The following is a 23,117-nucleotide window of genomic DNA, read 5'->3' as shown; positions in this document are numbered from 1 at the left end:
TATTTCTATTCCCTTTGTTGTGCTGGCAAACTATCCTAAAAGCAGATTGGACCCGATAAGGAAAGGGGAAGGTATTGGACTCAGAGAAAAAAAGAATTGTCTCATAAAGGAGCCATGAATAATCTTCTCCATCCCTCCCCCAGTAAATTTGTCCTGCCCTTAGGTTTGGCAAGTTTCTTCTGTGGATATCTGGGTCCACTGTTTCCAGAAGGCATCTTCCTGGGCATAGGGTCAGTAGCCAAAGGGGAATTCTCAGGTGTAGATGAGCATAAGTGTGGGAAAGCAGACTACTATATAAAGATGGTTGTGCTCTTCTATCATAAGGATGTAACTTTAAGAAAGGACTTTGATCCAATAATACCATTTATTGGGAATCCCAGAGGTGTTTTAAAAAATAAACAGCTATCTAATCAGTAAATTTCAGAGCAGTACTTTTTGTAATTACAATAAAAATGAAAAAGACTTATAGACAACTCCCCAATAAAGGAATGATTAAATAAATTATAGCACATTCACATAATGGAATTATAGAATGCAATTAAGGCTAACAAGTATGAGGAATATAAAAAAGTATGGAAGATCTTTAATAATGCAACAGGGGAAAAAGCAGATCAAAAGAATGAAGAATGTACTTAATGCAACTGTATAGAATGAATGGACAATGAGTCCTAATAGAAATTGAGCGGCTGATACCAAAAAGTTGAAGTCATAAGCAGAAATCCCAGAAGGTGAGTGCAAGATGATCATGAAGGCATCGGTGACTCATGATTCTCTCCCTCACTTCCTCAAAATTAGAGAGAGAGAGAGAGGAGAGAGAGAGAGAGAGAGAGAGAGAGAGAGAGAGAGAGAGAGAGAGAGAAGGGACAGAAGAGGAGAGGAGGAAGAGAAAGGACAGAGAGAGAAGGAGAGACACACAGAGAGACAGAGAGAAAGTGTGAGAGAAGGAGGTGGGGAGCGGGGTAGAACAGGCAATTTATAAGAATATAAAATATAAAACTAGACAGAAGTTAGAGGTCAACTAATTCAACTCCTCATTTTACATATGAGAACATTGATTAGGCACAGGAAGAGTAGACTGGAGATGACCCAAAATAAACTACCCTACTTCCCATAGTGAAGAGCATATATGGCCCCTCCTCCCAGAAGCCATTCTGGTATCTGGATATAAACAAATGGTTTGTCCAGGAATTCCTAAGATATGAAAGGATCTTTAAAAGTGGCTTTATTTAGGTTGTGTACAATGTAAGCAATATTCAATAAAGATATTAGACATGAAAAATTAAGGTTTAGGCAATTCATGATGAGTCTATGTGTGTGTGGCTCACACTGAGAAATTTAAGGATATCCACTGAAAAGTCCTTATTTTTCCTTTGGGGGAAGATCAGGAATGTGCAAAGATGGGGGCCAGTGACCCCACGATATATAAATAGCCTGAAGCATCTCCCTGAGTCTCCTTGTCTGCTGCCCTGCCTTGTTTCAATTCCATGGAATAAGATGCTCCTCCCAAGATAAGCTCATCACTAAACTTACCATGCTGCTAGACTCAAGCATTGATTGATTCTACCTCCCTTAGTCTCTTCGCTCTATTTGGAAGGTGAGAAAGTAGAGTGTCAAACTCTTCTCAATACCTTTCTTTATAAAAGGGCAGAAACTAGATCCACAGATCATTCTGCTTTGCATCTGCTGCCATACCTGGTTTCAACTCCTTGGAACAAGATGTCCCTGTACTGGGTACACCTTAGTGTCCTGTTCTACCCCACCCTTTTCTGCCTCCTTTTGTGTGTTGTCTCCTGCTTTTAGATTAAAAACTCATTGAAGGCAGGGATGGTCTTTTATTATTATTATCATTATCATTATTAATTTTATCCCCAGTGCTTAGCACAGTTCCTGGCATATAGTAGGAGCTTGATAAATGTATATTGGATTTATTGGATAGGATTACAGATTAACTGGGGAGTTGGAAGGTAGAAATGATATTCAAAGTAGAGAAAAAAAGAAGAAAGGATATTTGGCTAATGGACAGCTTCTGTGTTACAGACTCATTTTGACACAAGGTTCTCTTGGCTGTGAATCTTAGCATCTCTGTGAAAGCCATATGTCCTGCTGGAGCAAAGTCAGATCAGTGAAGAATTAGAATGCCCTCAGAAGGCAGGCATGGATGACAAGTTCAGTCTAAGCAGGAATCCCAGAGAGTGGGTGGAAGATGACCATGAAGGCAATGGTGACTGATGACTCTCTCCCTCTCTCCCTCACTCCCTCAGAGTTCTATATGGAAACAAGATCACCGAGATTGCCAAGGGCTTATTCGATGGACTGGTGTCCCTGCAGTTGCTGTAAGTTTGACCTCTATCCTTCTCACTTGGTCATTATTTTAGGTACAAGATAGTTGGCAGGCTCAGACTTGAATTTCAGAATAGAATACTTGGCTCTCTTACCTAAATTTGTGCCTGAAAGAACAGAGGAGCTTAGTTGTCTATCCCTCCATCCCTGGCATTAGTACTTTTTTTGGGAAGGTATCAGACAACCGGGGGTGAAAGGACAAGGTTAGGTAGCTGTCCAAAAAACCCTCAAAACCAAAGTACCCCTTATTCTCCTCAATAAATTTATGAATCCCACACTTAGCCCCAGAAATACAGATTGAAGGGAGAAAATAAAGATACTTACTCTTAAAAAGGGAAATATCTTAATGGTAATAATACAAGAGATTTTGGAATCAGAAAATAATCACACCATGTGCCATATTGGAAACTAAGACTTTTGAGAGCTGTTGCTATCTTGATGGATATGTTTAGAAACAGAACTGGGGAGATGGAGAACCATTCATGAAGGGAATGGTCTGTCAAAGATGGTTAGGAAGAAAATAGTCACTGTGTTGATGAGGAGTTTCATTGGATAGAATTTGCAACCATGTATTATATATTTGCATTTATCTTGGTCATTGGAGCTAATGATATTTGAAAATCATAATCAGAGTTTTCAGCTAGTTAACATGGAAAAATAGGAAGAAAGGCTGATATTTTGGTATATTATAAGATTTTTATCATCTATTCAGAGTGACTCCTGATTTTTAGATGATTAAACTTATGAAACATCTATATGGCACCACATATATATAAACGTATATATATATGTTATGCACGTGCACACACATTCTTATATATTACTTCTCAAAATCTTCAACGGCTCCTTATTGTTTATTAAATAAACTTTAGACTTTTTTTCTACTTATCATTTGAGGGTCTCCATAACCTGATGGTACCATAACTTTCTAGACATTTCTTTTTGGGGGAGGAGGCTGGACTCATGATTTTACTGGTACAGGAAATTCAGTGAAAAAGTTAATAATAACAATGATTTGCATCATGCCTTAGGGTATGCAAAGTGCTTTACACATATTATTTCATTTTATTTTTACAACAACCCTGGGAGGCAAATACTATTTTTTTTTCATTTTAACATATAAGGAAACTGAGGCAGACATTAAGTAGGTGACTTGCACAAATTCACATTACTAGTAAATGCCTGAGGCAGGAATTGCAGCTTTAATGAGCTGCATTTGTTCTGCAGTAGTCTTGTAAAATTGAATAGGCAAAGTTGAGTGATTTGGGGCTGCACATCTCATATGTATCCAAGGTGAAACTTGAATCCAGATTTTCTGATTCTCAGACCAGATCTCTTTGTACCATGTCATGCTACTTCACTATTTCAAATGATTCTTTTCTATCCATTCTAGAAAACTTTCTAGTCACACTGGATAACTTTGCTCAGATTCTTACTCAAGCCTGAAATGTTTAAAAATCTTCACTTTGCTTGTTGCATTGCTACCCATCCTTTAAAGCCCAATTCAAATGCCACTTCTTCAAAGAAATCTTCCCCAGTCCATCCATCCCCTCCCCACGTACCCCACAAGGTTGTCATATCATACTCTGCATTATAGCTGCCCAAGTTGGTAGCTCATCCCCTTCTACACTATAAGCTCCCTCAGGGGAAAAGACTGTTATTTAAACTTAGCAAAATATTCTACATACAGTAGGCATTTAATAAATGTTTGCTTTATTTGTTGCAATGGATGATGCACGTGTGTGTGTGTGTGCACGCCTGCCCACATGATTATAAACACGTATACAAAGCCATATTTAAGGATGACTGATCAGGCTCAGCCCCAGGATTCAGTTTCCTTCAGAATAGGGATGCCTATCTATGAATACACATAGCTAATATATACAGATAGATGTGTGATCATTACTTTCCCTAACAGCATCTCCAAGAGATTTCTTTGGTCTTATATAGGAGATTATGAAGTATCAGATATTACATTACTATCTCACAATCATCAATCAAATTAGGATCACATTATCGAAGTCTCTTATGATACAGACCTACATTGGCTCCATAAACAGGAAGATTTATTCTTTAATGCAGGTAATTTTGTTTGTTCTATTTACTACTTTACAAAATCTTGAGTCTCCTAGAGGTAAAGTGGTGGGCCAGCCCAGACTCAACAACCAATAGGTGTAACATCATAGATAAGAAAGCTAACTGAAGGATTTTTGCTGACAACAAAAATAATAAAATTTCCAGGAAAGAAATTTAAGCCAAAGTCTAAAAGATTTTTTTTAAGAATTATACTTAAAGGGACAACAAAAAGGCAAGAAAAAAAGATTAGAGAAAGGAGAATCAAACAATTTGATTCAAGGGATTGGTCATTTAAAACCTTCCTGGGAAAAGCTCCATAGTAAAGATGATATAAAACTTTCCTCTCTACTTTTCACAACTTTTCTTGCTGTGTCCATCTTCTGCCCCAGAGGGTAGATTATGAAAACCTAGAGAGAGTTCCAGGAATAGCCCCAAGAAAATTTTATGTTGGAAATTGGACTCCCTTGAAGCTCCCTCATAGCCTAATTTGATGCCATATTTGTCAGGGCAATAGATCTATTTCTGTGTAGGAAATAAAAGAAGTGAAAAAAAATTTCAAGTCCTACTCATCTTTACTTTTCCATTCCTCTCCCCCTCATTGTGCTCTGGGCTCAGCCCCATGGAGCCATTACAGCTGTTTGTTAGAATGACAGGCAGGGACTCTGTGTGAAGTTGGGTGAATGGCAGATGGTGAGTTTTGCTTGTAGCAAAAAATTAGCTGTAAGATAGAAGTGCTAACATAAGGCTAGTTAACCGTGACTATCAATCCCTTATAAGAGTGACAGTATTATCCTTTCTCATATTATTCCGTGGATTTGGGGACTGGGTAACCCTGTATATTGGCAAGGGTGTCGATTTTAAATATACATATGTGAGTGTGGAAAGATTGTTGTTGTTTGTCCTTTGTTCTCAAAGAGGACCATAATATCAGGAAGGTGATGCTGTGACTTGCAAGTGAATTGGATTTAAGGGAGGGAGGGCTGTGCAAAGTCACCAGCCTCAATTTCTTCTCCATAATGATCTGGCCCCATTGGCCAGATATAGATCAGATCAACTAGAGATGGTTCTAAATGCAGAGGGAGATCTTGCCTTCTTTAAGCTAAGGTTTTTCCCAGGTTTCAGTTTTTCTAAGGCAATACCCATTCAGTGATTAAGGTTAAATAAGAAATAAAGCAAAAAATAACCCCCTTTTATCTAGTCAAAAAAAGAATCAATCTCAGGGCTTCTGGTCAAAACAGATGATTTTAAATATGTGGGGGAGAGAGGGGGGAATGGGAAGATTAAAGGGGAAAGGGAACTACCATGATGTAGAAAAGAGCATTACTAGAAGATCATCATGGATCATTTAACTGTAAGATGGGTAGACAGTTGAGGGTCATTCCATTCATCACTAGGTAAATCATGCTTAATATTGTCATTTGAAACAGATAAAATTGAATAGCTCAAACTCAAGTTAAAATTCTGCCCAAGATCTAATACAACTTGAATTCTCTCTTTTTGCTATAAGAAGAAATTGCTGACACTCAAGCAATAGTCACTGGTTTGAGTGGGGGAGGAGGGAATTGTTGCTGTTTTTGACCGGCTATTGAACAGTTTGGAAGCAGGTCCTGATTAGATCCAATTTAGCATTCAGTAAGCTTTAGATTGGATTTCTCCTTATTAGACTGGAGACACAATGATAAGAAGAGTCTTGATTGGAGTACCCTGGTAGTCTGGGAAATTTCCTCCACTTTGATAGGCAGTTCTGTGGTAGAATTGTTTCTTTTTTTTTTCTCATTATGCTGGAACAAAACAATGCTGAAGTCTCTCCTAGGGATCTGGGGGGCAATGCTAACTGCAGTGAACTCTCTTAGGGTAAGAGTCACCTGGGGGTAGCTAATCTGGATGGTGTTTTATTTTGTCATTTTAGATCAAGTCAACATATTGGTGGTGGTGGTGGTGGTGAGGATGATGATGATAATGATGATAGTTATGATGATGATGATGCAATTGCAACACTTATTGGCTTTTCTAAAATATTTTAAAATATGCAGTGCTTTTTTTTTTAACATTATCTTATTTCACCCACTTAAAGCCGAATAGTTTATATTTGTTGTTTGGCTGAACCTTCAGAAGAACCATTCAGAAGTATGATAAATCCTAGCATTCCTGAAAGACAGCTCCCAAGCCCATTATTTCCTGTCCTTCATGGAATGACAGTCCCCATTGTATTTCTTTATGCAGGACAAAGTTTAAAGTCCTTTCTCAGAATTTTCAATCATGAACTTTGATAATTCTTGAAAAATTCAATTTGTTTAAAAATTCTGTAGGTTAATTTCTTAGAATACTTGAAATTGGATGGAAAAAAGTTTACATCTTTATTTGTGTCATTATTGCTTTTGTAATCTTATATAATTTTTAATGCATTTTAAAATATTATTCTGAGAAGAGCTTCATAGACTTTATCAGACTGCTAAAGGGATTCATGACACACAAAAAAAGCTAAGGACTCCTGATCTATTACTACCATTTATAAAGTTTCAAAATCCTTTGCACAGTTTTCTTTGATAGATGATAATCTAGCCTCTGTTTACCCTCTGTTACCCTTCAAGTGTGAAGGACACTCATTTCTTCATAAGGCAGTATGATTCAGTGTTGGACAGCTCCTGGTATTTTTTTTAACCTTTTTTTATATTGAGTAGTCTGATTCTTTGTAACTTCCATCCTTTTCCCTCTTCTGAATAACAGCCCATCATATATTTGAAACAGGTTTCATGGCTCCCCTTTGCCTTCTTATTACCATCTTCTCCAATCTTCTTCAAATAAGTGATTTCTCAGCATTCTGGTTGCCTTCCTCTTCAACAGCAACTCTCAAACTCTCAAAGGTGTGGAAACTCTTAGGGGTCCCTGAGACCCATTCATGGGGTTCACAAGGTCAAAACTATTTTTGTAATAACACTAAGCAATGCTCATTTCAAACATGGAAACATCAGCAGATATAACCCACATAACCAAAAGTTCTTTGGGGTCTTTGATAATTTTTAAGAGTATAAATCCTTCCTTATGGTATGAAAGATAGAGATGTGACTAGGAATTTCATCTCATTCTGATTGCACTAACTATCATTATTACTGATTACTAACATATTGTTATTTGCCTAAATCCAAAGCCATGTAAGGAAATCTATGGCATTAATGGCTGTATACTCAGGAAATTATGAGTGAGATCAGGTCACAACTGCCCTTGAAACAGATGCCTGACTAGAGCTCTCTTCTCAGAGTTCAATTCATCATTAAACCAGGAAAATCGGTCACCATGTCAATGGGACTGTAATTTCCTCTACTGACAGGCAGCTGCTAGCACTGTTGTAACAGCTCCAGGGGGGAATAAATAGATTCGCTCAATTCTCATTGATTGCATGGCATAGGTAGGAAACTCATTCAAGTGGGGAGGGCATTAATTTGAGGTAGAAGTTTTCAGGTAATGTTAGCCATATTGTATTTTACAGTTATTCCAGGAGGCCTTAAGCTAATGGCGCACTGTCTTGGGGGATGGAATAAATTAAGGCAACCTTAGTCCACCTGTCCTTTGGTTTTCTTGGAAACCAGACAAGACTATTGAAGAATATTGGAGTTGGCCAAGAAATGTGCCAATCAAGGCAGATTTTGTAAAAATGTAACTTCTTTCTTCTTGTCTTCTTTCTGAAAGTTTGATAGATAATATAGGCAATTCTTCTTTGAGCTCAATTGCAACCCAATCTACAAAGCACAGTTGAAGAGACATAGAACTAGAATTCCCTTAAGGTTTAAACCCTGCAAAATCAATAATGAGTTGGGTGTTTGTTAATCATTCTTTTCATTCCTGAATATAATGCTTTTGGCCCTCATTCCTGTATGTAAGTAAGCTATCCCAGAGTCTTTGTGGTTTTATGACTCTGGCTTTTTCCCTGGGCATATTAAAAGGGTTATCTTCACACTAACTCATAGAATTTCCAAGTTGGAAGAGACCCCACTAGCCTTTTAGTCTAATTCAAATCTGAAAAGAACCCTCACTGCAAACCACACAAGTGATCATGCAGCCTTGGCTTGCAGATTTCAGTCTGAGATATCCTACTTCCCCACCCCTGAGATATCTCATTCCATTAATAAACCTTTATAATTGTTTGGAAGTTTTTCCTTCCATCAAACTTTTTCTTCTTTGCTTATAACTCTCTTTCTCTTGCTTCCAGCTCTGCCTCTTAGGTCCAAACATGTCTCATATCAGAAAATGGTCAGGGCAGGATGATTAGATTTCTTGTGTGCCTGAAAAATTCATTTTCTTTAATGTTTCCTTATGGAAAAATACCTTGCCCACCTACTGATAATGGCATTATTCTTATATATTATCTCTGTGGAAAGCCCTTATAGGAACAGACATAAATGGAATCACAACAGATGCAGCAATTGATAATTTAATGGTTTACTCATCTCTGAATGCCTTGAAAAATATCTAACTATCAAAAAAGAGAGTAACCACCTTGAGTATGTGCTAGGGGGAGAAATGAGGGAGAAGCAGTGACTATTTAAACAGTTAGGCAAAGGCATTTTATCTTCCAATATCCAAGTCATGGAACCTTTTCTAGCAGGACTTTGGAAATTCTCTGCTTTTCTAAGATTTCACAAGGAATTTTCAAGAGCCTTCACTGTATTTAGCATCTTCCTTATGGTACCCTTATGAAGAAGGAGGCTATTTTCTTGCTGTATAGGACAGCTTTGATGCATTTGTGGGTCTCATTTCATCAAAGTTCTTAGAAACTCTCAGGACATCCCAATCTGCCCATGATTCTGCCTCTGGCAGCCATCAGCCTCTCTGGAACTAAGAGTAAATAAATCTGTGTGTTCTCTATGCTTATCTGTTTAGAATTCTTCTATCATAGATGGTAGGATTATAAACCTAGAATTATAAAGAATATTAGAAGTAATGTATTCCAAGTTCCTTGTTCTCCACTGGGATTGCAATTCCTAGAGATAGAATTACTAGACCCATCTCATATGGGTAGGAAGCAACAAAGCAAAGATTTGAACCCAGGTCTTATGATTTCCAAATCTGTAATTCTTTTTCCTGTCCTATGGTATGGACATATAGAGAGATAGATATGGTCTGCATCTATATCTCTATCTCTCTACACATAGTATGCTCTGTGAATATCCAACTGAATGTCTGAAAGGATCCTTCTCACAATAGGGGTAACTTAACATCTTTGTCATATACTAGGGACTTAATAAATGTTTGTCATGTGATTGATTTGTGTATAAACCATCCAGAAGGCAGTGACTGAAAGGCTCTCACTCCTTCAGCCTCAGTCTAAACACATCTTCTATTTCATCAATTGTAGGTGCTGTGGGTGTTTTAAGCCTTAGCCTGCCCTATAGCCAGATGGAGCAGTGGTTAACATGTTGGACCTAGAATCAAGAATTTCTGAATTCAAATCCCACCTCAGACTCTCCCTAACTGTGTGAATCTGGGCGAGTCATTTAATATCTCCCAGACTGTTTCACAGCCTGTTAAATAAGGAAAATAATAGTATCTAGCTTTCAAGGTTATTTTGAGAATCAAATAAAATAACACTTATGAGGCTTTGCAAACCTAAAAGTGCTATATAAATGCTAGCTGTTATTATTATTATTACTATTACCATTTGGATATCACCTAAGATAGAGCATTTCTGTTCAGCAAATCCATATCTGCTACTGAAGTATGCATCACATTCTTGATTTGCTTACCTCGATTGTTAGAATAACTCTTTGATAATCGTCCCATAATACTGACTGGAGTTAAAATGGAGTTAAAATGTGATGATCCTTCCTTGCTTCCTCTGGTCTCCCTCAAGGGAACATAACCCTGATCCCTGCCTGAGATGTCCTGCGTGGCTTTAAGAGATGCGCGATAGGCAAGGTCATTGCCAATCAGGAAAGGTAGTTTACCCAGGACTTGGTGTTAAGCCAAGACAAGGGTGATTCTGAGTCGCCCCATATGGGCCTGGAGCAAGTATTGGCACATGCCCTTTAGAATACCCACTGTGCCTGTACTGTGCCTCTGCTGCTAGCCCAGACAATAGAGCTATTCAGCATGCACATAAATTAGATGTCCTTTCTCCCTGCACCTGCTGCCACAGAAGACCAGTGAAAAGGTTTCCTTTAATTCTGAGTATTTCCAACATTCCCAATTCTAATGGTTATTCAATTATTACTGTACAGGGAAGGGCCTTGCTGGAATCCTTGCAGCCTCAGCTTTCTTCTGCAAATTACCTATGTTTTTGGTAGTGTTTTACAAACACTATTTCTATTCATATAAATATATTTTTCATATATTTATATATATTATATTATATATTTAATAAATATATATATTTATAATAGTAGTTATAAATGGAGGTATGGCTTCTAGGAAGGGATGTTTTAGTGAAATCCCTCCTGTGTCAGGAGCCCTGGACCTTCTGTTATTAGAATAACATTTCCTGGAACCGAAGTTATTACTCTAAAAGGGGACTAGACTCTCCAGACATCAGCTTCTGATTAGACCTTGAACTCAGGAGGCTGGAATGTGTTAACTGCATTTCAGATAAATGTTGTACGTGTATAGGAGCGATACTGCCGTCTTACTACCGATAGACAGGCAGGTGGGGAGAATATTCATATAGTCCAGAATGATAGCTCAGAGCCACTAATCCAACATGTGAATGGCTGCAGTTGCCAAAATGATTTTAGTACAACCTGTATGTGTTAAGTCTTGCTCCAGATGTTTGTGTTTTCCAAACCCTGAGCAGTGGCCTAGTGTAACCGCTGATGAATTGGCTGCCATGGGGACCTGGATTTAAGTTTCTCCACTGCCCCTCAGGCTGGGTCACTGCCAAGGACATGTTGCCAGGACCAGCAGGTGCAGATGGAGCTGTGGATCTTGGATCTGATCACGTTTTTGGCCAGGAATAGTCTAGGTTATCTTTTGCTTCATTGGTCTGCTTAGGGAGTCAGGGAGATAGATAAGTAATCTTTCGCACCTCAACCTGGCCCTTATCTTCCACACCATGAGCTGGAGATAATAATGCCCCCATCTTATTTGGATGTAGAACAGAATGAGAATACAAGATGTGTGGGGGCTTTTAGGAGCCATGATGGCAAGTATACATGGATAGAATAAGGCTGCCAGAAACTTATAAATCTCAGGGCAACCCTCAACTGAACTGGAAGTGTGCCAGATATTATTCTGTGGATGAATTCTTTCGAGCCCCAGGTTTCATCCTGTTAAGCATCTTCCACATCCCATCTCACTTTCCTCAATAGCAACAAGTTATGGTAAGAATTGGATCTTAATTCTTTGATCGTTCACAATTATTTTTTTGTCCATGCCCTTAAGTATTAATGCTTCTTGACAAATAGCATATGTGGAAGTCAAAAGTACTCTAAAGAAAGGAGGGAGACATAGTGCATCATAGGTTTGGGTCTGGGAAATGAATTTAGAAGATGACATAATTTTATTCCCACTCCCTAACATGTCACTTCCCTTAATTTCCTCTGACAGGAGAGTAGCTCATGTTTTTGATCATATAGTAATCAGTAACTTGGTTTGAATGGGCATAGAGTAACAAATTATTTATCCTCTTTTCTGTATTATTTGACAGTCAGATATTCCTAATAAAGGAGACTAAATGATAAGCATTTCCATTATACTGAAACTCAAGGGATCTGTTTCCCTCAGCCTCCATTCTTCCTCCTATTTATGGTTCCTTTCCTTTTCTGAGAAAAACCTAACATGGCTTTTCATGTGTTCCCCTGTGATTGAGTTTCAGGAATTTAACCAAAGACTGAGCTGATTCTCTCTCTGTGAATGTCTTTAAGAATAGAACACACTTTGTCAAATGATCATAAATTAATACTGTCTCAAAGTGGGACTGGGAAGGGGTAGAATAAATGATCTCTCAAAAATTCCTGGCAATGCTACTTTCCCTCCTCCCCAACTCTTAGCCTAAAATCATTTTGCCTATTATCCCACTGAGAGCAGACAATGGAGCCAACTAGGGATGCCAGTTTTAGGGATTCATTTCATCTTTTGGGAAGTTCAACGAGAACTAGCAGAGCAGCTGTCTCCTGATATTCCTCACTGATTCTTCTCTCTTCTAAGATCTAACCCACAGGTGACACCATTAAGCTTTCCTTTGGCATAACTAAGTTACTCCTGGTACTCTGGATAGATCTGTACCACTGATGATCCTGTCCAGCATCAGGTTAACTTGGGATAGAATCTTTGTCACATGGAGACCTAGAGAGCTTCAGTTTTTCAAGTATAATAGATCCTGGAGGTTGAGCCTCCCTGTCCATAACTGTTGTCAGCTTATAAGTTGTACAGGGTATGATTTCTGAATCCAAAAATTGCCCAAGCAACCTCTAACTTTATCTCGGTTTGAAAGGGTTCCTTTTGCATTCTGAATAAATAGAGGGTTTTTTGGTTGTTTTTCTGTCTTTATGTTTGTATTTGGGGGTAGAAAGGGAGCATGTTTAGGAATGGGAGTGGAGGTTAAAGGGAACAATATAAGGAGACTTCCTGGAGATCTATGTACTCTCAAAGATAATTATTTCTTATTATGTTTGCGGAATTCAGAGCAGTATTCTTGCCTATTCTTTATAGGACTTGTTGCATATAATTCAATTAGGAAGCCCTCATTATTTTGCAGAATAATATTCAGGCTTTGGATGTACCAGTTTGCGGTTGTCTTCTTCCCATGATCTCAGCATTCTTAGCAATAAATGGGCTGCTTTCCTGAATGATGCTGCCTTTACTAGTTCTTTACTGCCAGCCCAGTAGTTCACTACTGACTATTTGTTGTTTCCCCATTCTCCACACTGCATCAAGGTTAGCCTAGGCTTCAGGTGTACCTGTCCAAATGGACACCAAGCTTGCAAAAGTCACCATTCCTCAGAGGGAAATATTGAGTGATCTTTGTAGGAAAAGGAATAGAGAATGGAGACTTCATACACTGGTTGTTCAATGAGACTCTTCAAAGTAGCAAGGACCAGTCCTTTAAAAAAAAAAAAGAAGAAGAAGAAGAAGTACCCTAGTAGCCACTAGAGCTGAAAGTACTCCACAGAATGAATGCATAAAAAGCATTTAAGTGCTTATTATGTGTTCAATTCTGAGGTTACAAATAAAAAAAGGGAGAAACAATTCCTAGTTCTTAAGCAGTTCACATTCTAATAGAGGGAAATAACATATGTAAGAGGATTAGGTTGCAGAGTAGATAAAGAGACCTGCTTGTCTTTAGGGTGAAGAATAGGGGCACATGGTTTAGCCTAGTAAGGAATCAGAAAATGCTGGAGCAGAGTAGATGGCAAAGCTCAGTGAAGAAGTAGAAAGGAGGCGTTGTGTAAAAACATCTTTAGATCTAATGCTCTCAATTTGGAAATCTGCTGATTTTCCTGTTGAGTAATCCTCATTGCTCTAAGTTTGCTAAGAAACATTTTTGAAAATATCCTAGTTCCATACAACCAGCCCAGAAAGCTTATAGGTTGTTAAATAGAAGAATTGGTTTTTAACTAAAGGCTCCCTCAGAGAAAAGAGATAAGGTGATGGCACAGATTTTGTGACCTTATTGGAGCTGAGGAAGTATTAGGCTTTTACTTAGATTTTAAAACTGGTATACCCTAAGACTAAGTAGCTTTCCTGTTTCTTACTTGCACCTTTGTTTGCTACCTTGGAGAGCTAAGCAATCTAAGAAAGAAAAAGGAAAAAATATTCTTTTTTTTTTTTTTTTTTGCTTCATGCCTTTTGGAATCTAGAGATGTTTCATTGTACATTTTAAGGGTAATTTTTCCATGCTTTCAATCTGATGCCTTGTCATCTAGGAGACATTTCACAGTCACCATCCCATCCTATGGGTTTTACTATTGATCCATGAGTCTGAAATAAAAAGAAAGCAGCCTAGGAGAGCTGAGAGTGGTAGGGAAGAGAGCACTGACTAGACAGAATAGCGCAATCTCTCCCACCCTAAATCCTGAATAAGAACTAGCTTTCCCCAGAACCCAAAATTCTTGACCAAATAATTCCAGATGTACTCAGAAAACCCAGAGTGATTTCTCCAAAATTGCTAGATTAGCTAGTTCTTTAAATGATTTGTTTATATAGTACATTCCCCCCCCCCGAAGGTGCTGTATTTTTTATTAAGAATTTTTTTAATGTTTCCAACCAGTGAATCCAAGTTATTCCTGAATCTTTCCATCCTCCAGGTTCTTCTGATTGGTTCTCTACTTGAGAAGGTTATCCTTGGATTAGAACATCATTCTTGTCCAAATGGTTAGTGTGTTTGACCAGACTTTATAGGATAAAATAGTCAGTCAACAAGCATTTATTAAATACTTAGTATGTGCCAGCCATTCAACAAGCATTTATTAAATACTTAGTATGTGCCAGCCATTGTATTAAGTTCCAAGAGTACAAAGAAAGGCAAAAAAAAAAATAATAATCCTTCAGTCATAGAAATCACATTTGAGAAGACAACATGCAAATAACTGTATTTATATATCTTATATCTGAATGTATATAGGGAGGGAAGGAAAAAGGAAGAGACAGAGAGAATGGAAGATAATCTTAAATGGAAAGGCCTAGAATTCAAGGTAAGAGTAGAAAAGGTCCTATAGAAAGTGAGATTTAAATTGAGTTCTGAAAAAAATCAGGGAAGCTAGGAGTCATAAGTAAAGAGGGATAGCATTCTAGACATGAACAGCCAGTGCAAATGAACAGTCAAGAGATGGATTATAATGTGGGAGGAGCCACAAGGTCAATCCAAATAGAAGGGAATAAAATGTAGGAAAACTGGAAAGACATGTAAAGGATAAGTTATGAAGGACATCGAATGAAAAATAGAGAATTTTATATTTGAGATAGTAGAGAGTTCAGTAATCAATTGAAATTTATTAAGTACAGTCAGACTTGTGCTCTAGAAAAAATCACTTTGGAAGTTGAACAAAAGATGAATTGGACTAGGGAGAGACTTGAGGTAGGGATATCAATTAGGAGATTATTGCAATAGCCCAGGCAAGAGGTGATAAAAGATGGTTGTGTGAATGGACAAAAGGGCACATCTATGAGCCAGGTGGCAAAGATAAAAACAATAAGATTTGAGTTTGAATTGAGGATGATATCAAGGTTTTAAGTCCTGATATTTGGGATATTAATGGTACCCTTGAAAGTAGCAGGAAATTTAAGAAGAGGGGAGGGTTCAGTAGTGACTAGCATAGAATGCTCTTTGGGGGAAAAAATGTTCGGAAGACAGAGACAAACATAGATTTTATGTGGAATGTCTCCAGTCTACTAATGGATGGCCATAATAATGTAACTTAGAATACCCAATAACTGCTAATGCTATATCATTGCAGAGCCATAACTGAGTCAGAAGATCTGCGTTCAAGTTCTAACTTTGTCACTTAATTTCCCGTATAACCTTGAGCAAAGTATTTAACCTCTCCAAGTCAATTACCTTATCTATAAAAGTTGATAGCAGACCCATATGCCTGCATATGGTTGTGATTGAGAATTAAATTAGATAATGCACATGAGGACTCTGAAATTTATAAAAGTATTATTACACACATAAACAATTGTTAACTGCAGGGTAAAACTACATGAGTGCCTTGGGGTTTTGTTTATTAGCCAAGTTATGGGTGAAAATTTATATATCACTCCCTATTCTAGCCTTATATATCTATAACATATGGTGAGTGAGTTTCCTCACCTGGACATCAAATTACATTAAATAAATGTTATATCTCTATGATGTGCTAGGAAGAAAGAAACAAAAACAAAACAGGCCCTGCCCTCAAGGAGGCAGGGATGAGATACAAATAAGTGCGTGATGATTTGAGGAGGGACTCAATAACAATGAGACAGGGAAATGAGCTGTTCAGAAAGGCTTCCTGAAGAAGGCAGTCAGTATCTTTGCTGAGGCTTGAGGGAATATATATATTCAGAAATATGCAAGTGAGGATGAAGTGCATGGGGGATAGCTTTCAGAATACATGCATGTGGAAAATGAGCTGTCTGGGCAAAAGCATGTGAGCCAACTTGGCTCTAAGGTAGAATGTGTGAAGGGGAGTCATCTAAAATAAGCCTGGAAAGGTCAGTCAGAGCCAGTTTGTAAAGGGCCTCAAATGCTCAGCTGGGAAGCTTATATTTTATCCTAGAGAGGATAGGAAGGCGCTGAAGGTTGTTCAGTAAACAAGGCAGGACTTGTGTGTGTTCGCTATTTTGCCAGCTTTGTAGATGATGAATTGGAGAGGAGAGAAATTGGAATTAGGGAGACCAACTAGGAGATTGTATCCTAAGTCAGATGGAGATTGAAATTCCATTTCAGTGAATGGCTCAGAGCCATTGGCCCATGAAAGCAGGTGTGTCAACTCTGTCAACTCCACGTCTCCCATGCGCCTTTGATCAATGATAGATCTTAGTTTAGGAGTTTCTAGATACAACCTCTGGTCATGAATCTGTAGGTTGTCTGGCCACTTACCAGGCAGTTAATAGCCATTCACATCAGGGCCAGACAAGTTAAACCTCCTTTAAACAATCATCCCCCTCGAGAGGAAATATGTTTTTCTTCTGTTTTTAACTCCTCCTCATCTCTATTATCCAAAGTAAAACAATAAGTACCAGGTAAATTCCCAATCTTTAGGGAACACACTTTTAAAAACTGTTCCCTGTCAGTGTGCAGAGAAGTAACATGGTAAAAATGGAAAGAACATTGACTATAGGGTCAAAAGACACCTTCAAATATCCTGCTTCTAGCATCATATGTATACTTAACATCTTTGGCATCTATTCCATAGGGTTGTTGTGAGAATCAAATGAGTTAATGTTTATTAAGCCCTTTGTCAGACAGAATGATAGATAGATAGATAGATAGGTAGATAGGTAGCTAGATAGATAGATAGGTAGGTAGGTAGGTAGATAGATAGATAGATAGATAGATAGAAAGAAAGAAAGAAAGAAAGAAAGAAAGAAAGAAAGAAAGAAAGAAAGAAAGAAAGAAAGAAAGAAAGAAAGAAAGAAAGAAAGAAAGAAAGAAAGAAAGAAAGAAAGAAAGAAAGAAAGACAGACGAGATGGATGGATGGATGGATAGATAGATGGAAAGAAAGAAAGAGAGAGAGATAAAAGAAAAGATATGGTTGGATGGATGCATATTTAGGTAGGAAGATAGATGATGGAAGGAAAATAGATGGACAAATAGGTAGATGAGTAGATAGTATTGGCCATTATTATTATAATCACTGGTGTATTAGGCTATATACATCTATAACAATTTTGTGTTATTTGGTATATGTGTGATCATATGTATGTGTGTGTATGTAATTTCATTCTTTTCTTTGTATTTCTAATACCTAGCACATAACAGACAATACATTCTTGTTAAGGGTTTAACTTGAAGGTTTGATGAATTCCTTCATGGTTATAGCTCTTTCCTCAATAGCAGCAGAAGACCAAAGCTTTTATAATAGAGTAATTGAGCTTTTCTGCCCATCCTGAAGTTTAGTTACCTTCTGGTAATTTCAAGGATTACTTTATAAACTCTTCTCTATTTCCAGGCTTCTCAATGCCAATAAGATCAATTGTCTACGGGTAAATACATTCCAAGATCTGCATAACCTCCACCTGCTCTCCCTGTATGACAATAAACTGCAGACCATCAGCAAAGGTCTCTTTGCTCCTCTTCAGTCCATCCAGACACTGTGAGTACATGCCCCTGGCAATGTGGGTCTCTGGGAAGAGCTACAAGCATATGAGAACCTACAGCCATGAGCATCCCAAAGCCACCTGAGACATTGGATTAATGTGCTCTCTTAGCAGATCCACATTCAGTCTTCAGGCTCTTGCCTTTAGTCTCCAACAACTCCTAGTTAGCCATTCCAAGGACTAAGGAAATGTCTTAATGTTTTTAAATGTACTATTAAGAGCTGCAAACAACTCTTGAATCTATGTTTCAAAACCTTAGCCCTTGGGCTAGACTTCCAACACACATGTCTCAGCCTGGTTTTCAGCCACAGCTCTTAATCCTAGAGAGGAAGTATTGCACAGTGAATGCTAGACCTAGAATCAGAAAGATCTGTATTTGTTTCTTACTGAAAAGTTTTAATTTTCTAAGATTTAACCTCTCTAGGCTTCATCTGTAAAATGGGTAGGTGCCTTAGAGAGCTTTTTATGAGGAACATGAAATGATGTATTTAAAGTACTTTGCAGGTGTTGCAGCTATTCAAATGTATTTAGCACAGCACCTAATATATAGTAAATGCTTAATAAATGCTTGCTGACTAATTTAATTATTAATAATATGGAAGATTTCTGAGGCTGTTTTATGTAATACACATTCTTGAAGCAACTAGATGCAAGCCTTCAGGCTTAGATACAGAGAATTCCATGGGTTTGGGGTAGGACAAGAAATGCATTCTGACATAAAAGTCATATAAAGCTGAAGAAAATATGGGAGACTTCTTGGATGGGTGAGAAGACTGGAAGATGAGCACCTGCCTGCCCTTCCCATGTGTGCCATTTCTATGTAAGGTCCCCTCCATGAGACACGTCTGAAGCTGGTTCCCACTTTCCTATGTTCCCCCCATCTTTTGCAGGGGGCAGGAGTGGCGGGGGACTGGAATTCTATTACTTCCCCAAGAGGGGGAAGAGCAATGGGGCATGGCATCGTGGGTCATTCCTAATTAACCGCCATGTCTCTCTCCCAGACATTTAGCCCAAAACCCATTTGTGTGCGACTGCCACTTGAAGTGGCTGGCTGACTACCTCCAGGATAACCCAATCGAGACGAGCGGGGCCCGCTGCAGCAGCCCGAGGCGCCTCGCCAACAAGCGCATCAGCCAAATCAAGAGCAAGAAGTTCCGCTGCTCAGGTAATCGGGTTATACTGGCCAGGGCCACGCTTTTCAATTCAGAAATCAGCAGCCCCAGAGAGGCCGCTAATCCAATCTGCAGGACAGTGTGTGCTGTAATGGATCCTCACGGAGCATCTTTGCAAATTAAATTGGAGAAATTTGGTTAGCCCTCTAGAAAACCAATTACCTTATGGATTTAAAAGAAAACACACACACACACACACACACACACACACACACACACACAGCTGGGCTGATGAGGGGTGGGATGGAGGGGGTGAGGAAATGGATGGGAAAATAAAAGAAAAGGAAAACATAATCTGCAGGTTATCTCAGTCTGATTGGGAACCAGGGAGAGGGTACCATTTACATGCATGTGATTTAGTGTTAAAAGGAAAGGTGTGCTTCCCAAAGAACAGAAATTAAAATCAAATTGTTTACTATCCCAAGCCATGCTTCAAGTTATACTAGGTAATCTCTGGGGCCTTGCCTTCTATGCAGTTGCTCATTTCCCAAGTTACTAGATTCCCTGCCCCCCCCCAAACCTAGATAGGTGGTAGATTATTTTTCAGGTGTATGGGAAGAGGAGGAGACTTACTTTAGAAGCCTTTGGCTTAGATCTCTAGTTTTTTAACTGGTCCTACTCTGCTTTGGAGCCAGCTCAGCTGGTCTTGGAGCACCCCCTGAAGGGACAACAGTGCACAGGGAAGTCTCTCAGCCTATCATGGCTGGAAGAGAAATAGCTCTTATTGACTAAATAGCTAGACAAGCGTTTGGATAAAAATTACTATCATTTATGTCTTTTTTCCACTGGAAAAATCACCATGATAGATTGTGCTCCCAGTGGTGAGAGATTGATAACACGAGGTGCTAAGATTGGATGTGGACAACTCTAGCAATCTGTGTCATCAAAAAAAGCTCTCTTCCCCTTCTCCTTCACGTCCTTCCCCCCTCCCATCTTCTTTCCCCTCCTCCTTCCTAAGAATTTCCTCCTGAGATTAGCTTTGAGTGTTCATGAGCTAGTCACTAGAGGAACAGAATTCCCTGATAACCAGAAACCGACGAACAGGGAACAGTTTTTTCTTGTTTCACGGGCATTGTTTTGTCGTCTATGTTGGACTTTTTGGTACTGTGTCCCAAATGGAAACATGAAGATTTTCTTAAACTAGAGGATGTCCCCCCAGGGCTTCAATATAGTATGAGAATTTATATTGCTTACACCATGATTTCAGCTCTAGCTCCCAGAGCATGAGAATTTGCGATCGAAATTCTGGCCACATTAATTATGCCCTCTCTCATTCTGGAGCCAAATCTCACAAGCCCTTCCTACCCCCTGAGCTCTTTCCTAAGCCTGTGGAAATCCCAGGGTGGAAAACCTTCATTGCTAAGCCCCTGGCTGCTACCTCAGACAAGCCCATCCTTTTCTGGGGCCTGAAGAGGTGATGGCTGACACCAGCGTCCTTCTACCTACTCACACCTCCCTCCTGTCAAGTCTGGACTGATCTAATTAAGTGTTCTAATCTAAATTGCTCTCGGACACTCTAATTCAGAGGTTGAGATTGGAATATGTGAGGAGAAGATGAGGAGAAAGACAGGATGCCATCTGCCAGCTGTAATCTCTCCATCTCTGATGGGACTGACACTAGTTTGGCCTGGGATGGAGAGTATAGACTTCAGTGGGAACCTGGAGTCAATTAAGTAGCAGCCTCTCTGCAATAGGAGAAGAGAGAGACCAATTTATCTAGTTCCCAGGAATACTACTACCTTGGAACACAGGACTAATAGGAACAAGCAAAAATATCTTCTTTTACTGATTATCAGATCAGATCTTCAAGTTTTGGAATTCCCTAAAGGAAGTGATATTGTTATTCTGTCATATCCCACTCTTAGTGACTCCATGTGGGGTTTTAGTGACATAGTGAAGTGGTTTGTCATTTCCTTCTCCAGCTCATTTTATAAAGAAAGCTGAGACAACAGGGGCTAAGTAACTTTCCCAGTGTCACACAGCTAGGCTGGAGTTGAATTTGAGTCTGATTTCAGGCTGGATGCTCAATAGGAAATAACCTCATATTTTTGAAGATTAAGAGAGAATAATTAAGAGAGAATTTTTGTCTTTGTTCTTGTCCCTCCCAAAAACCAGTATACTACATTGCAAATACACACACAAAATACACACTAGACTTTAAGGAAGTCACAAAGAGTTGGACATGACTGAAAAAGAATGGCTGAACAGGTAGGCTGGAATGTATCCAGAGAAGAGGGTAAATAGTATGGCAGAAAACCATGAATCCATATCATGTGGGGATCAATTAAAAAGACTAGGACTATTTAAAACTCAGAGAGGATATTATCTTCAAGGAACGCCTACAAGCAGAAGCTGAGTAATCATTTGCCTACTATGTTAGAATGAAAATTCCTTATAGGTAGGTGTTGAATTAAATAGCCAGTGAGGTCCCTTCCAACTTTCAAAGTCTGTAATTCTTTCCTATGTAAAAAAATCAGAGCCACCAATTTCCAATTATCTAGGGGATGGAGAGGTAGGGAGAAGAATGGAGAAGTCAAGTCTCAGAAATAATCCCTGTCTCCTTTTCAGTTCCTTCTTCAGACTAAGTGTTACACTATAATTGCTAAAAGGGGAGTAGAATAGGTTGGTCAATCAAATTTTAATTTTACCTTTTTCTGTCTGCCTAACTTTTCTGGTAGGGGTGATGATAAGCAGTAGTGAGACCAAGGGAGCAAGAGAAGGAGAAATGGAGCAGACTGTCCATACCTAACTCCTAATTAATAAAAAAAAAAAAAAAACTCAGTTTGAGTTGCAAGAGACCAGAAGGCTGAATATTCCTCCCAAAGGAGAAATCCCCAACTCAAGCTAGGAATTTGAGGTGCTGCAGGGTTAGGGACCTATATGTAACAACCTAACCTGACTCCTCAGTTGATTAATGTTTATGAAGCTTTTAATGAACAAGACTTTATGCCCCTTATTGAAAAAGACGTCTGGAGTTATAGTTGAGACATTGTAGATATTGTAGTGCATGGGAAGAAAAAGAATAAAATAGAGAAAAAGAAGCAGACCTTAACAACAAAGGGATAAAGGAGAGTCCTTGAGTGACTTCTCTGCCCCTGAAACAAGGCATTTCTGAATCAGAGAGTAGGAGAAGATACTGGACAACACTGTGCTTATAGTATAGAAAACTCTGAGTCTGAAATTACCTACTTCCTAAGAGACACTAGGGGAAAAAAGAAGGGCAAGTGACAGATATTGCATTTGGCAGATAATAACTCTTTGTTTTACTTTGCCCTAAAAGCTCCCCTATTGAAAAGATGGGTGATTTAATTAAAACTCAATTAGAGTTCTGCTTCTGAAACTTGGAAAGCCATTCTTCGGCTGGGCCACATCTGGTTTCCTGGCTGTCTCATCTCTGCTTCTCAATATCAGCAGCATCCGGCGCATGGGGCCAATATCAGGTTAGAGGTGAATATTGGTGGCTTGTATAATCTGGGCATCAGATTAAAGCACGATCTGGCTGGGTGAGAACCTAAAAGCTATTCCCAGAATAATATACGTTCCATTAAAAGCTGTCTTCTGTTTATTGTTTTTCCTCTGTGATATAAGCATGTATATGAAATAATAGTAGGTTTGGGAGAAAAAATGTGGTGATACCTTGGGTCTGCCCAGTTTCGAGACAGTTCGTTGGATAAATCAATTGGTGAGATATTCTAGTGAAATCACAATGTGTTAGAGCAGGAAAGGAAGAGACAGTAGAGACCATCTAGTCCCATCTCCCTAATTTTTCAAAAGAAAGAACTGAGGCTCAAGGAAAG

At 38.8% G+C, this 23,117-nt stretch overlaps 1 protein-coding gene across 3 annotated transcripts in view; it reads left to right on the top strand.

Annotated features, from left to right (window-relative positions):
* SLIT3 (slit guidance ligand 3) overlaps positions 1-23,117 on the top strand; it is a 778,163-nt gene that overhangs the window by 634,731 nt on the left and 120,315 nt on the right. For 2 of the 3 annotated variants that reach the window (XM_051978877.1, XM_051978879.1), the window contains exons 12-14: positions 2,262-2,333; positions 18,001-18,144; positions 19,150-19,313. In XM_051978877.1, the coding sequence (XP_051834837.1) occupies positions 2,262-2,333; positions 18,001-18,144; positions 19,150-19,313 (380 nt within the window). The remainder of the gene's footprint in view (positions 1-2,261; positions 2,334-18,000; positions 18,145-19,149; positions 19,314-23,117) is intronic. The other variant, XM_051978878.1, reaches the window with a different exon arrangement.

Source organism: Antechinus flavipes, chromosome 2 (genome assembly GCF_016432865.1).
Source record: "Antechinus flavipes isolate AdamAnt ecotype Samford, QLD, Australia chromosome 2, AdamAnt_v2, whole genome shotgun sequence".
In the NCBI taxonomy this organism is placed as follows: domain Eukaryota; kingdom Metazoa; phylum Chordata; class Mammalia; order Dasyuromorphia; family Dasyuridae; genus Antechinus; species Antechinus flavipes.
This window is presented reverse-complemented; position numbering and strand designations above follow the sequence as displayed.